This window comes from Dipodomys ordii, unplaced genomic scaffold, assembly GCF_000151885.1.
Source record: "Dipodomys ordii isolate 6190 unplaced genomic scaffold, Dord_2.0 Scaffold67, whole genome shotgun sequence".
NCBI lineage: Eukaryota > Metazoa > Chordata > Mammalia > Rodentia > Heteromyidae > Dipodomys > Dipodomys ordii.
This window is the reverse complement of record NW_012267283.1, coordinates 463,999-480,693: the sequence shown is the minus strand read 5'-3', so window position 1 is coordinate 480,693 and position 16,695 is coordinate 463,999. Positions and strand designations below refer to the sequence as shown.

General features: G+C 40.0%; 1 protein-coding gene across 1 annotated transcript in view; it reads left to right on the top strand.

Annotated features, from left to right (window-relative positions):
* Hsdl2 (hydroxysteroid dehydrogenase like 2) overlaps positions 1–16,695 on the top strand; it is a 51,467-nt gene that overhangs the window by 16,685 nt on the left and 18,087 nt on the right. The window contains exons 4-8 of the mRNA XM_013023335.1: positions 1,290–1,404; positions 2,855–2,958; positions 5,947–6,045; positions 13,351–13,545; positions 16,230–16,301. Coding sequence (XP_012878789.1) covers positions 1,290–1,404; positions 2,855–2,958; positions 5,947–6,045; positions 13,351–13,545; positions 16,230–16,301 — 585 coding nt within the window. The remainder of the gene's footprint in view (positions 1–1,289; positions 1,405–2,854; positions 2,959–5,946; positions 6,046–13,350; positions 13,546–16,229; positions 16,302–16,695) is intronic.

Genomic DNA, 16,695 nt, shown 5'->3' with positions numbered 1-16,695 from the left:
CTTTTTTCTTTTTGCTTATGTGGTGCTGAGGAATCCAACCCAGGGCCTCAGGCATGCAAGGCAAGCGCTCTACCACTGAGCCATCTTCCCAGCCCCCATAAGTGTTCTTTCTTTCATTTCATTTTCTTTCTTTTTTGTTGGTGTTTGTGGGGCTTTAACTCGGCCTGGGCACTGTCCCTGAGCTCTTTTGCTCAAAGCCACTTTGAGTTTTTTCTGGTGGTTAATTGGAGATAAGAGTCTCACAGACTTTCCTGCCTGGGCAGACTTTGAACTGTGTTCCTCAGATCTCAGCCTCCTGAGTAGCTAGAATTATAGGGGTGAGCCACCATCACCAGCTTATAAATGATATTTTTTCATCTTTTCTTTTTTCCCCCAGAGATCCAAGTCTTTATTTATCTTTTTGTTTATTTGCTTTTAGTTCTACACTGTGGTTGCCAGTTACAGTCTAATAATTGGGAAGTCTGTAGTCGTTGAATTTTGCCTTTTAGAGATGGCATTACCTTTGTCTTGGTCATGCCTCTCCTGGACAGTTGTACTTCACAGTTAATATTGTCTCATATTGAAACTCAAGAGCTTTCTCTTTTCTCAGTTCCCAAGACCATAATGAGCCCTTCCCTTTAAGAAAGGGGAATGAGTAGGGAGAGACTAGTATATTTGGAAGGGACACAAACCCTAGAGATGGGGCTGGGAAGGTGGCTCAGTGGTAGAGTGCTTGCCTTGCAAGCCTGAGGCCCTGGGTTCGATTCCTCAACACCACATAAGCAAAAAGAAAAAAGCTGGAAGTGGCGCTGTGGCTCAAGTGGTAGAGTGCTAGCCTTGAGCTGAAGAGCTGAGGGACAGCGCCCAGGTCCAGAGTTCAGGCCCTATGACCAGACCCAAAAACAAAAAACAAAAACAAAAACCCTAGAGACATGCTAGAGAAGAATTTGACCTAAGGTTTATAGAGATAGAGAGAGGAGACCAGCAGGTAAGAGAAGAGCTTCATCTCTCTAGGATCTTAAGTTTCCTGCAGTTTCCCAAGGAGCTCTGAGGATTGGCTACATTCATTGTGCTAGTGAAAATCATGTGGGTGCTATTTTGAACTCCAAACTAATATATTCATTGATTAATATATTAATCAGTCGTTGTCTAAAAGAAGTATTTTTGACTCATCAGAGGGTTCCATGTTATGGAGTAAATGCAGTGGGTGTGTGCGTGCGCGCGCGCGCGCGCGCGTGTGTGTGTGTGTGTGTGTGTGTAAAAGTCTCACTTGTATTAAAATGAAATGAAATTGATTGCTTTGGGAACAGGAATTGACATTTTGGTGAACAATGCCAGTGCTATTAGCTTGACCAACACGTTGGAAACACCTACAAAGAGAGTGGACTTGATGATGAGCGTAAACACCAGAGGCACCTACCTCACGTGAGTCATAAACAGTGCTAGGAGAGAACATCACAGTGTTTTCTCAAGGAATCCACCTGGTCCTAGACAGATGTGAACCAGATTAGCAGTATAGTTCAAACTCTAATCAATAAATTTTAATGATCTTATTAAGTTACCTGTGACTGAGAGTTTTCAGTACAATATGCAAGATAGAGCTTGTTGCCATGAAACCTGTACTTGACTGGGAATGAGTAATGTGGAAGGCGAGGAGGCCTGCAGAGTGCAGGTAGAAAGGTTCTGTCTAATAAATCAAATGAATGCTCCTGTTTACAGTGATAAATGAAATGAGCTCTTTGCTTTGGCTGTAAAATATGATCTTACTTGTCTGCCATAAATTCAAGTTTGTTTCCCATTTATTTTCCTGTTTATTGACTTTTGTTGGAGACACAGTTTCACTGTTTTAATGAAAAATCAGCTATGATATTGTGTGTTTCTTCTCACTTCATCCCCATGAAAGTGAAATACCTCTGGAAATGCAAAGCAATATGTACAAAAGCCCTGTTGTGTTTGTTGTATTTGGTGCTAAGGTTGAAAACATGTTGGACTTGGTAACAAGAGTGTTAGACATTTGAAAATAAAACAACTGACTTAAAAGTGTAGTGGACTAGTTCAAGGTCCTTGATGTTCTTGAAGATGAAATGAGATATAAAGTAATGACTTCTTGTTTAAGGTATTGTAAATTAATACTTAAAATTTACAAATTTTGGACATGGATTCTTTTATAAAGTGAATTATGTATTTTTGAGAAGTTTTCAAAAATAAAATTATATAATGCTTCTAGAGGCATACTGTGTTTTGTATTTGTATAAATGGAATTTGGGAATGTACTGGGAGTTACATTACTGAATCACAGTGCTAATGTAAGTATTATGTCTACTAATAATATGTGATATTGATGATATAGCACTTAACTGTGTGTTTAGTATTTGTATGTCAGCATATTGTCAGTCTTATCTCATTTTAGTCCTTTGGTCAATTCTAAATGATAGTAGGTGTTAATTACCCACTTTTAGAGAGGAAAAAACAGAGCTAGAATGCCGTACAGTTTGCTTAAGATCATACATAAAGGGAAAGAATCAGAATTTGAACCTATGGATGTCAAATGTAATTTCAAAAAGTGGACTGCCAGGTACTGGTGGCTCACATCTGTAATCCTAGCTACTAGGAAAGCTGAAATCTGAGACTTGCAGTTCAAAGCTAGTCTGAGCAGAAAAGTGTGAGAGTCCATTTCCCATGGTCCAGCAAAAATGGTGGACTGGAGGTACAATTTCAGGGGTAGAGCCCCAACCTATGATTGAGCTAAAGCACAAGATTCTGAGCTCAAGCCCCAGTACTGTCATACACATAATACACACATACACACACACACACAAAGTGAAGCAATCATTAGATAACTATTAACATGATTTGTGTTTTCTTTCCCTTTCAGATCTAAAGCATGTATTCCTTTTTTAAAAAAGAGTAAAATTGCTCATATCCTCAATCTCAGCCCACCCCTGAACTTAAATCCAGTTTGGTTCAAACAGCACTGTGGTAAGTGGTAGGGTGAGGGGATGGTTTGTCTGGTTGTTTTGAATAAAATCAGTGTATTTATTATGTAATCACAATCTGGACATAGTATTTTAATTGAGTTTTCTTTTTTGGGGGTCATGGGGCCTGAACTCTGGGCCTGGGCACTGTCCCTCAGCTCTTCAGCTCAAGGCTAGCGCTTTACCACTTGAGCCACAGCGCCACTCCCAGCTTTTTTCTTTTTGCTTATGTGGTGCTGAGGGATCGAACCCAGGGCCTCATGCATGCAAGGCAAGTGCTCTACCACTGAGCCACCTTCCCAGCCCTTAATTGAGTTTTCTATACCAAATAAGTAAGTAGCATTTTGGAAAATAGATATTTTTTTTTCCAGTACAAAGGATTGAATCCATGGCCTTGAGCTTTCCAGGCAAATGCTCTTCCATTTCAGTTACAACCCAGCCCTTTGGTTTTATATTTTATTTATTTTTAAACTTATTATCTTTAAGTAGTTGTACAAAGGATTTGTCATTTTAACAAAGCAGTTTGTGCATATACTATATCTTGATCATTGTCACCTTTTTTTTTTTTTTTGGTTGGTCATGGAGCTTGAACTCTGGGCCTGGGCACTGTCCCTCAGCTCTTCAGCTTAAGGCTAGTGCTCTACCACATGAGACACAGCATCACTTCTGGTTTTCTGGTGGTTTATTGGAGATAAGAGTTTCATGGACTTTCCTGCCCGGGCTGGCTTTAAACCATGATCCTCAGATCTTGCCTCCTGAGTAGCTAGGATTACGGGCATGAGCCACTGGTGTCTGGCCAATGTCAGCCATTCAACATTGTCACTCAGGCCTCCTTTCCCCTCACCTTCCCTCACTCTTCTTCATTTGGTAGGATATACATTGGATTTTTTTTTTTTTTGGGTCCGGTCATGGGGCCTGAACTCTGGGCCTGGGCAGTGTCCCTCAGCAATTCAGCTCAAGGCTAGCACTACCACTTGAGCCATAGCACCACTTCGGGCTTTTTGCTTTTTGCTTATGTGGTGCTGAGGAATCGAACCCAGGGCCTCATGCATGCAAGGCAAGCACTCTACCACTGAGCCACCTTCCCAGCCCCTACATTGGATCTTGTATGCATTTTCCCCCCTCTTCTCCTCTTCATTCCTTTGTCTGCTCCTTTCGAGTATTGCTTCTTGGAGTTTTATTTTGCTGAACTTTGGTTTTGGCTTTCTAAGGAATTACACTATTTGAGATCTCCCTTGAATCTACCATATTTTAATTAAGACATTTGTATACACTTGTATATCACCAATGTATTTATTTATGAATTTGAAAGCTAAACCTAGCTTCCACATATAAGGGAAAACATAGATCCTTATATATCATCTTGTACCAGCATCAGTTAGAGATGGATTGAAGACCTCAATGTAAGACCTGAAACCATGAAACTATTACAGGATAGAATAGGGAAAACATTAAGGCTTCTGGGCACAGGTAGAAACTTTCTGAGTAAAGATCCAGAAGCACAGCAAATCAAAGAAAGACTTGATAAATGGGACAGCATCAAACTAAAAAGTTTCTACATGGCAAAAGACACAGCCAACAAGCTAAAGAGATAGCCTTCAGAATGGGAGATTTTTGCCAGCTACACATCAGACAATGGCTAAAATCCAATATATACATAGAACTTAAAAATTAAACCCTCAAAAAACCAACAACCCAATTAATAAATGGGCTAATGAGCTAAAGAGAGTCTTCTCAGAAGAAATGAAAATAACCAATAGCCATGGGAGAAAATGTTGTCAGGTAATGAGTACATTTCCTTTTGTACAGTGTCTTTCTTCTGTTCTCTCACTGTCTCCCAGTTATATTTCATTTTTGAGATGAAGTCTTGCTAATAACTTTGCTCAAGCTGGCCTCATGATTTTCCTGCCTCCTTCTCTCTCTCTCTCTCTCTCATTGTCGGTCATGAACTCTGGGCCTGGGTGCTGTCCTGAGCTCTTCAGCTCAAGGCTATCACTCTACCACAGTGCCACTTTGCCACTTCCAGCTTTTTCGATTCCTCAGAATTGAACCCAGGACTTCATGCATGCAAGGCAAGCACTCTACCACTGAGCCACCTTCCCAGCCCTCTTGCCTCCTTCTCTCTCCTGAAGAGCTGGGATTACAGGGACATGCCATGTCTGGGTGGAAAGTATATTTCTAACGATTTAGGAATATACTTAGAAAGTTGAGACATAATTTGTATTCAATAAAATCTACAAGTCTGGTTCTGCTTAATGAGGTTTAACAAGTGTATACTCCCATGTAACCATTACCTACTTACTCCATTGTAACCATTACTCAAATCAAGATATGGAAATTGAAAAATAAATAAAAAGATATGGAGTTCCATTATTTCAAAAGCTGTTTCTTGTCCCTGTGGGTGAGTTTTGTAAAGCTGGTTGAAAACTAGTCATGAAATCCTGTTTTTTTTTGTTTGTTTGATTTGTTTGTTTTTGGCTAGACCTGGGGCTTGAACTCTGGGCCTAGATGCTATCTCTGAGCTCTTTTGTTCAAGGCTAGTGCTCTACCACTTTAAGCCATAACTCCACTTCTGGTTTTTGAGTGGTTACTTGGAGATAAAGAGTCTCACAGGGACTTTTCTATCCAGGCTAGCTTTGAACTGTGATCCTCAGATCTCAGCTTCCTGAGTAGCTGGGATTACAGGTATGAGCCACTAGCATCCAGCTCACCCAGTGTGTTTTAAATATTATAGTTTATATTATTGGAAAGAATTCTCAAAAATATGCCAGGACAAAAAAATTACTAAATAAAGAAATTGGGTACTGAATTTCTTTTCTTTTCCAGACAGGGTCTCACTGTGTAACTCAGGCTGGCTTTGAACTCATGATCCTCCTGCTTCTGTTCCTACGTGCTGGGATTATAGGCATATACAACCATACCCAGAAGAAATTGGTTGTTTTTACTCTTGATTTATTTCCCAATTAAATTATTACTTTGTGATTTCTTTCAGCTTACACCATTGCTAAATATGGTATGTCTATGTGTGTACTTGGGATGGCAGAAGAATTTAGAGGTGAAATTGCAGTTAATGCCTTATGGCCTAGAACAGGTATGTGCTTTTAAAAACTCCACCTATTAAACTAACAACAGTACTTCCTGCCACTGCTAAGGCCTGAACTTAGTGTCTCATATTAGGTAAGTGTTCTATTACTGAGCTATATTCCTAGCCCTGGCCTTGAAAATCTTGAGACGCATGTCAAATAACCTGTCTCTGTCTCTTGGAAACAAGTTTAACTGTGTGTGTGTGTGTGTCTGTGTGTGTGTGTGTGTGTCTGTGTGTGTCACTGGTTCTGTGGAATGAACTCAGGGCCTGGGCACTGTTCCTAAGCTTTTTGGGGGCGGGGAGGGGTCGGTCGGTCGTGGGGCTTGATCTCTGGGCTCGGGTGCTATCCCTGCGCTCTTCAGCTCAAGGCAAATACTCTACCACTTGAGCTACTTGAGCTACAGTGCCACTTCCAGTTTTCTAGTGGTTTATTGGAGATAAGTGTCTCATGGACTTTTCCTGCCCGGGCTGGCTTTGAACTGCAATCCTCAGATCTCAGTCTCCTGTGTAGCTAGGATTACAGGTGTGAGCCACTGGCACCCAGCTGTCCTAAGCTTTTGTGCTCAAGGCCGGGCTCTGCCACTTGACCCAGAATTCTTTCAGCTCTTTGTTGGCTAATTGGAGATAAGAGTCTCACAGACTTTCCTGCCTGGGCTTGCTTCAAACCACAATCCTATGATTTTAACCTCCTAAATAACTAGGATTATAGGCATGACCTATTGACATCCAGTATGAGTATGATGGCTTTAAAGTATTTCAAGGAGGAGTAGGAATACTAAATTTGTGTCAAATGCCACAATAGTTCTATTTTTTAAAAAAAATTCTGGTACTGGGGCTTGAACTCAGCCTCATGTTCTTTCTTGGCTTCTTTTGCTCACAGCTGGAGCTCTATCATGTGAGCTGTTTGTAGGTCTAGCTTTTTGCTGAATAATTGGAAATAAGAGTCTTGAACAGTTTTGATTGCTTGGGCTGGCTTTGAGCCACAGTTCTCAGATCTTAGCCTCTTGAGTAGTAGGCTTACCACAATAGTTCCCAATAATTTAGAGACTCCCCATTGGATTAAGTAGTCTGGGTATCTCTTTTGTATCACTCACATTTGAATTTACATTATTAATTTATAATTATGGTGACTATTGCCTTCCTTGAATACAAACTTTGAGGATGGGGTAATTTATACTCTGTTCCTTTTGTTAGTTATTGTAGAAACTTGGTAAATATTTCATGAATGTGTGAATTTAGAATTCATGAATGTACAATATGGTTACTTCTGCCTAGATCCAAAATAGACATTTCAAACATATCTTACATAAGAGTGTGAACATTGTATGACAGGGAATATAGAGGGCATTATCAGGATCAGCAGGATGTTGCTGGAGATTTTGCTTTAGCTTTGAGATGTTGGTCTTAGAAGGCTTACTCAGCACCCAGAGCCAGTGTCCCTAGATTTAATGACATAGTAAATGAATTTATAATGGTGTTTCTGTGGTCCATGGTATGATAAATTGTTCTGGATACTTCAGAAACATAGCAGGGGAGCCATGTGGATCAAGATAGAGTTAGGAAAGTTGATTTTCAAAAGGAGGCATCCAAATGAAATAAAATCTTAAGGGGATATTGGAGCTGGCAAGAAGGAAAACTACCTTGGCAGAGAGAATATATGCAAAGGCTGCAGTGTAGAAACCTGTGTGTGGTGAAAGTGCCAGGAGTGCTGGGCACCAGTGGCTCACGCCTGTAATCCTAGCTACTCAGGAGGCTGAGACCTGAGGATCGCAGTTCAGAGCCAGCCTGGCAGGAAAGTCTATGAAACTCTTATTTCCAGTAAACCACCAGACAATCAGAAGTGGTGCTGTGGCTCAATGGTAGAGAACTAGCCTTAAGCTGAAGAGCTGAGGGACAGCGTCCAGGCCCAGAGTTCAAGACCCACGTCCAACCAAAAAAAAAAAAAGTGCCAGGAGTTTGATGTGGTGTACATAATATGGTGTGAGCTGTTCTTTCCCACAGTACTTGAGTAACTTGGAATTTGGGTAGAGGTGAAGGTAGAGGGGGAAATAGATGGTCTATCTAAGCCTCAGGTCTTCTTTGCCAAATCGAACAGCTTTTCTTTTTTCTTTACTTTCTCTCTCTCCTTTCCTTTTTCTCCTTCCTTTCCTTTCTTTTTTTCTTTTCTTTCTGGCTGATACCAGAGTTTGAACTGAGGGCTTCTCCCTTGGTTGGCTTGCTAGCTTAGCTGGCATTCAGCATTTTGAGCCATGCTTCCAACCTGGCCTTTTGCCAGGCCTGGCCTTTTGGAGATAGAATCTCATAGACTTTTCTTCTCAAGTTAGCTTCAAATCTAGATCTTCTGGCTCTCAGCCTTAAGAGTAGTTAGGATTGCAATTGTGAGTTACTACTTCCTGACTTGATTTTTGATACCTTGATGGTAGAAGTGATCGAACCCAGGGCATCAGATTTGCTAGGCAATGGTCTACTGCTCTGTATCACCAAACTAGCAGTTGGAATTTTCATCTGTATTCAGTGGAGAGTTTCTTGTAGAATTTTTAAATCAGGGGAATAATAAGAAGCAGAGGGGAAAATAGGAACAGTATCATGCTGCAGTTGCTCATGAGGGTGTTTAATATGGCCTCTGACTACTGGATGGCTTGTGAAAGGCCAGCCAGCAACTAGAATATACATTATTCATGAGTGAAGTTATGACAATGGATTGGAGAGGGTGTCCAGGTTCTGGGCTGTTTGTAAAGATTCCATTTTTAAAAAACACATTATTTATCCTGAACTGTATAGAAGACTGTAGTCAGAACTAGAAGTAATCTTCCAACATGATTGCCTTTGAAGGAAATGGAGATTTATCGTGGTTAAGGGAATGGATCTGTGTAACATTATCTACCATTAGAGCCGCCTCCAAGTTGGCTGCTTGTCTTGTTTTGATTCAGTGTTCCTTCTGGCCACTGGCCACATTGCCCTCCCAGATTTGAACACTTGTGCACTGTTGAATTCAATAGCACACTGCTGAGGGGATGAGAGGCAGGCTGGCCTCTGGTTGTTTGTCTCAGGCCCTAAGCTAGGTCACCTCCAGGACTATAAATTTTTCTTTTAACAAGACTTGTTTCATAGTCTTGCTGAATGGAGGATGGGCAGGAAGTAGAGATGCTGGCGGCCACTCAGAATGCTGGATATCTCTTGCCTCTTTACTGGTATGGACAGGTGTGGTGGAAATAGGAAAGTCCACTTTGGGGTGGATTTATGTGGGGCAGGGTGGGGAAGCTGCTGATATGCCGTGGCAGCACAGACAGAAGTCACAAGATGATCATAGCGCCCTGGAGGCCTCTCACCTGCAGCACACTGTCACGGATGAAGTAATTTAGCTAACCTGGGAAGGCAAGGAGATTGGGTAGCAGCTGGCTTCTACCTCTCTTCCCCCTCCCTTGTGCTGGAAACCAAATTTTCCTGTTTTTCCAGGGACTATTCACTAACTAGGACCTAATTATTGACTAAACAGCAGTGTTATCTATATAAGACGATAAAGTACACACACACACACACACACACACACACACATTTGTAGTGCTGAGGATTGAATCCATGCTGCCTATTAAGGGTCAGTGGCTTTTTTTATTTTTTATTTTTGCCAGTCCCGGGGTTTGAACTCTGGGTCTGGGCCTGGGTGCTGTCCCGGGCTCCTTTTGCTAAACGCTAGTGCTTTACCAGTTGAGCCACTGGGACCCTTCTGGCTTTTTCTGTGATTAATTGGAGATAAGAGTCTCACAGACTTGCCTGCCTGGGCTGGCTTCAAACTGTGATCCTCAAATCTCAGCCTCCTGAGTAGCTAGGATTACAAGTATGAACCACTGGCATCTGGTTACAGTGACTTTTTTAGCTTTTAAGTCAAAGTATGTATTTCCAGCATATAATAAGTTTAAACATTGTTTAAGGAATGACATAGATTTATATCTAAATTATAGAAACTCTGAAATATAAGCTACATTGAAACAGTTTGATTTTCACTGCTTAATCTGCAAACTAACATGCTTTGTGGGCAGAGCAAAGGGGAATACAGGCATGGGGGAAGGGTGAGCAAATGCAGTCATTATATTTAATGTACATTATGTAACATTTGAACTAAGTAACTTAAGGGTAAGAAAAGGAAGGGGGAGGAAATAGGGGAGAATGAAGTAATGGGTGACATTGATTCATTATACTTATAACCTGACTCAGGGCCTGGGCACTGTCCCTGAACTTCTTTTGCTCAAGGCTAGCACTCTACCACTTGAGCCATAGTGCCACTTCTGTGTTTTTCTGTTTGTGTGGTACTGAGGAATCAAACCTGGGGGCTTCAGGCATGCCAGGCACTCTCTCTGCCACTAAGCCACATTCCTAGCCCAAGTTATTTCCAGTATGTAATAATTTTAAACCGTTTAAAATAGTGGAATAGATTTATATCTAATTTACTAGAAACTCTGAAACTTAAGTTACATTGAAACAAATTAACTTTATTGCTTAATATATAAACTAAGATACATGTAAGCTAACTGAAACATTACAACTTTGATACTATATAATTAGTAATGAACCACTAGTCAGAGGGTTTCAAGTTACTTCATGTAACAGACAAAAATTTTTAAATATAGTTTTATTGTTATTATTTGGCTGCTATACAGAGGGGTTACCATTTCATAAGTCAGGTAATGAGTACATTTCTTTTTTTGGACAATAGCATCTCTTCCATCTCTTTTCCCCCATTTTCCCTCTTCCTATCTAAATGCCACATAATTCATTTTCCACTGAATAGCATGATTACTTTTGCTTACCCTTCCTCCCTCCCTTTCTGTACCCTTCCTTGCCTCCACAAAAAAAAAAAGCAAAACAAAAACAAAAGCAACACCCCATCACCAACAACCAACCCCTCGTTCCCCGTCTTTCCATTTCCTGGAACTTGTTTTTCTAAATAGTATTTTAAGTGTTCAGAGAAGTTACACCTTTGGGTTCTTCCATTATGGGTATCCTCCTGTAGTCTGACAGACAAAACTTTTTTTTCTTGTTATTAATTTACTTTATTATTATAGAAGTGATGTACAGAGGGATCATACTTACATGAGTCAGGTAATGAGTCCATTTCCTTTCATACAGTGTTTTGTGTTCACTCACTTTCCCAGTCCCTCCCTCCCATCTCCACCCATGAGTTGTATAGTTCACATTCATCAGTGTCTAGTGAGCTCCACTGCTGCTTTTTCACCTTTGTCCCTCAAGTTCTGTTCCCTTGATGTACACGTGACTACACCATACATAATGTAAAGAAGACAGAATAATCAAAAACTGAAAAAAGAAAAAAAAGAGGTCTCTTGTTTCCACATCTTAGGAGTTTGTCTCACTATGTATATTGCTTTATGTAAATATAAGAAGGCCCTTAGGCTTTGCATCTTTGTGCTTCTCTCGTAAGAGTATTCTCGCTGGGCGCCAGTGGCTCACGCCTGTAATCCTACTTACTCAGGAGGCTGAGATCTGAGGATCACAGTTCAAAGCCAGCCTGGGCAGGAAAGTCTGTGAAAGTCATCTCCAATAAACCACCAGAAAACCAGAAATGGCGCTGTAGCTCAAGTGGTAGAGCGCTAGCCTTGAGCTGAAGAGCTGAGGGACAGCGCTCAGGCCCAGAGTTCAAGGCCCATGACCGACCAAAAAAAACCCCAAAAAACCAGTTTTCTCTTTTAGTCTTACTCCGGGTATCTAGAATCCTGTATAATTTGTCATATCTCAGTGCATTTTAGATCTAATTTCTGCATATCAGGATGAACAAATGCTGTTTGGTTCTCTGAGCTTGGCTTACCTCACTTAACATGATTTGTTCTAGTTCCATCCATTTCCCTTCAAATGACATTATTTTATTCCTTCTCATGGCTATATAAAATTCCATTGTGTGCAGGTACCACATTTTTTTGGATCCACTCATCTATTGTAGGGTATCTGGGCTGTTTCCATATCTTGGCCATAGTGAATAATGTGGCAATGAACATGGATGTGCAGGTGTCTTTATCATATCCTGGCTCATGGTGTTCAGGGTAGATTCCTAGGCGTGGTATGGCTGGGTCATAGGGATGGTCTGTGTTTAGGTTTTTGAGGAACCTTCAGACTGCTGTCCAGAGTGGGTTGTACTAGTTCACATTCCCACCAACAGTGCAGGCAATAAGGTTCCTTTTTCTCCACATCCCCACCATTTGTTGTTTGAATTCACAATGTTGGCCAATCTAATTGGGGTAAAATGTAATCTTAGAGTTGTTTTGATTTGCATTCCCTTTATAGCCAGGGATGGTGAGCATTTCCTCATGTGTTTCCTTGCCATTCTTACCTCTTCTTCTGAGAAGTCTCTCTTTAGCTCCCTTACCCATTTAATGGTTTCTTGGGTTTGGGAGGGGTTAGTTTCTTGGGCTCCTTGTATATATTGGATAGTAGGTCTTTGTCTGATATATTGCTGGTAAAGATCTTCTCTCAGTCTGTGGCTGTCTTTCTAGTTTAGTAATTATGAGACAGGCAAAAATTTAAAGCTATCCGTACCTTGCCTGTTTGGTATTACACACCTATAGGCCTACCTGCGTGGAAGAAGAGAGACAAGAGGAGGATTTCTTCGGAGTCTGCCTGGGCAACATGTGGAATCCCCCTCCCCCACAAAAAAGAGAAAACTAAAAAAAAATTATCTGTACTCAAATGATGTAAACGTTGACAGACATAAACAGTAATTGGGGAGGGAGATTATATAGTTCATTTAAAAATTCTTTTTGGGATTGGGGGCTGAGAATGTATTTGGTTTTGGATTCAGTCCTCAAGACTACCATGCAAATTTTAGAACATTCAAAGTCAGAAGTCTCCTGTAGTTTTGCTGTAGTTTTCATGAAGGAGTTCTGTATGAGGCAGGATTATATAAAGAACATGTTTTCTACTCAGTTCTGTCTGCAAAACATTTAGTGAATCTCTTAAGCTCTCTGTCCTGTTTTTGTTTGCTTGTTTGTTTCTTGGTCATTTGAGAAATAACAAGATCAGCCTTAGCCAGGGCTGATGGTACAGATTGTAACCCTAGCTTCTCTGGTAGCTGATACTGGAAGATCAAGAGTTTGAGGCCAGCTTGTACAATTGTAGCTCAATGGCAGAGTACATATGTAGCAGGCTCAGGATTCAATCTCTAGTCATGGTGGGGTGGGGGGAGGGAGAGGAGGTAAAGAGAGAGAAAGAAAGGAAGAGAGTACAGGGGGCCTTAGGGGATAATTTAGAAGGGTTGTGCTTGCTTATCATTTGGTTTAGAGTCATATGTATGCATTTTCTCTACAGCCATACATACTGCTGCTATGGACATGCTGGGAGGATCTGGTATTGAAAGCCAATGCAGAAAAGTTGAGATCCTTGCAGATGCTGCATATTCTATTTTCAAAAAGCCAAAAAGTTTTACTGGCAACTTTGTTATAGATGAAAATATCTTAAAAGAAGAAGGAATTAAGAATTTTGACGTCTATGCAGTTACACCAGGTATTACTTGCAGTTTTGGGTAATGATGTTTTTTGTATATAGGCAATGAATACATTTTTTTGTATGTGTATGTTTGTATGATTATAAGATAAAAAATACATCCTCTGAAAAACACACTATCTTTCCTTAAAAAAATGGACAAATAAGTCGAGTATTTTGAAATGATAGCTAGATACATTGGTTGTAACAGCTACTAGTCATTTCCAAATTTTGGAACCAAAAATGAAAATTAGCTTTTAAAGTTAGGCTTAAAATTAGAGTAACTAGGTACTGGTGGCTTACATCTATTATAATCCTAGGTACTCAGGAGGATCTAGGTTTGAAGCTAGCATGAATGACAAATCTGTGAGGCTCTTATCTCCAGTCAACCAGCAGAAATGGAGCTGTGGCTCAAATGATAAGGGTGTTGGCCTTGAATGAAAAAGCCAAGCAAGAGTGTAAGGCCCTGAGTTCAAGTCCCAGTTCTGGTACACACACACACACACACACACACATACACACACACACACTAAGGTTTTATTCAAAGTTGGGCGTAGTGGTACATGCCGGCAATCCTAGCACTTATGAGCCTGAGATAGGAAGACGGTCAGTTTGAGGGCATCCTGGGCCAGATAGTGAAATCTTATCTCAGAAAACAAAACAAAAAGCCCAAAGATTTTATTCAAAAATACATGGCAGATGATATGAGAATAGTTAAAATTGTGGATTAACTCTAATTGTTTTTGAAGTATGGTCTCTCAGAGTAGGTTGACAGATAGTGAGGGTACACACGTAGGGTCTGTCTCAAAAACAACCAAAAGCACTGGGAAGGTGGCTCAGTGATAGAGTGCTTGCCTTGTATGCAGGAAGCCCTGGGTTCGATTCCTCAGCACCACATAAGCAGAAAAAGCCAGAAGTGGCGCTGTTGCTCAAGTGGTAGAGTGCTAGCCTTGAGCTGAAGAGCTGAGGGACAGTGCCCAGCGTTCAAGCCCCATGACTGACCCCCCCAAAAAATAAAGCAACCAAAAATATATATGCATTTTCTAAACAAAGCCCTATGGCATGCGCCTGTAGTCTCAGCTCCTTGGGATGCTGAGGCAGAAGGATCACTTAGGCCTAGGTGTTAAGAGACCAGTTTGGGGAACATACAATTTCATCTCTGAAAAACAAGCAAACAAAAATTGTATTTTAAATATTTTAGCCACATATAGAAATTATATTTTTGTACTGAAGCATATTTTAAACAGTATTCATTAAACTGAACTTGTAAAGGTGACAAAAATCTTTGTATTTGTGTCATCCCTGACCATCTCTTCAGTTCCAGCAGGATAGCTGATACAGTATTACAGAGCTTTCATATACATTATCTATTTTACCTTCATAGCAGTCCTGAGAAGGAATTATTTAGTAATTAAAAACATGGAATTCTGCAGGGCCCTGGTGGCTTGCTCCTGTAATCTTAGCTACTGAGGTGACTAAGATCTGAGGGTTACAGTTCATAGACAGTCCAGGCAGGAAAGTCTCTGAGACTCATCTCCTGGAGCTGTGGCTCAAGTGATAGAGCACTAACACTGAGCACAAAAAAAGCTCAGGGACAGCACCAAGACCCTGAGTTCAAGTCCCAGGACCAGCACCAAAACAATAAAAACAACAACAAAGACAAAAATACATGGAATTTGGAAGAGAACCTCTCAGATTCAGATTTCAGCTCTGCTTTTCACTGCCTATGTATTTGAGCATGTCACTCACTTTCTGAGTCCCAATTTCCTTACTGATAACAGAAGATGATTTATTCTACACATAATTCTGCCAGAACTCTGTGTAATAACGTCTCTAATTGGTTTGGCACAGTATTTGGCCTTTTTATATCCATAGCCTTTAGTAGTTATTACTTATAAATGTAAAAACAGGTTTAGAGAGATTATGCCTTTGCTTAAGAGCTGGTTCATGGTACATTCTAATGATCCCTATAGATTTCAAAGACAGTATTATCATACATAAAAATTAAGATTGATTAAAATTAAAAAGTCCTGTTGATGAATTGGGCATACTTTATCTCAGCACTTGAGAGGCTGAGGTAAGATGATTGCCAACGCATGGTCAGCCTGTACTACATCTAATTAACTAACATTAATTAATTAACTAACATGAATCTTTGAAACATTCAGTTTTAAAGACAATGTTGCCTTCAAATCTAACATATACATGTCTTGGCAGTATCAGTCTAATGTTGCAAATTAACTTATTTTCTAACTACAACTGTTAGCTGAAAATAGAGCCTATTGGAAAAGGATACCTTAGTTTTTTATGATGATGAAGAAAGAGGAAGAGAGAAAAGGCCTAAATACAGGTCCCTGGTTCTCTGGGACAGGTAAGCAATGAGTCCTGAGCACTTTGGAGGAAGGGAAGACAGGGTTGTAAGGATGAGGAGAGGAATGGATCCTTGGATTGAAGAAAGGCCTTACATAGGGGATTTTTAAAAATTAAATCTTGAAGATGAAATTGTCATAGAAGAGGATAACTGAATTAAAGGAAAATTAATTAAATGAAGATCACTAGTTTGACAATTCTCATGAGACCTTTCTCAGAATGATCTTAAAATAAAAATGCATGTTTATAAAACGTTTATGTTAAAATTTTAATATATTGTATTTGTTATTTATTGTATTTTTATTAACCTGATTATTTGCTTGTTATTTTTTCAGGCCATCCTTTGTTACCAGATTTTTTCTTAGATGAATATCCGGATGTGGTTACAAAGACAAAGGAATCACATGGTAAGATCTAGACCATATTAGCACAGGAAAATACAAGTACTAACTAATTTATTTCTTCCAAAACACAGAATTGATTATGTAACAGTACATTTCTGCCCTCTGTCTTGAAACCATTTTATAACTCAAACCCAATGAGTTCTATGAGTTCTCAGTTGTTAGGAAGAAAATAGTTTTTTGTTTTTGTCTTCTAGCAACTTCTTAATATATCATTTTTTTTTAGTTATTCATTCTCATTTTACTTATTTTCTTTGACATACTGTCTTTGAGTATCTCATGTTGATAGGTTATTCTGAGGAAAAAAAAGTGACACATCAAAATGTGCTACTTATTTATATAACACATATAGTTTGTACTGTGACTACTTCATGGAAGGAATTAGCATCAAAGAAGGCTT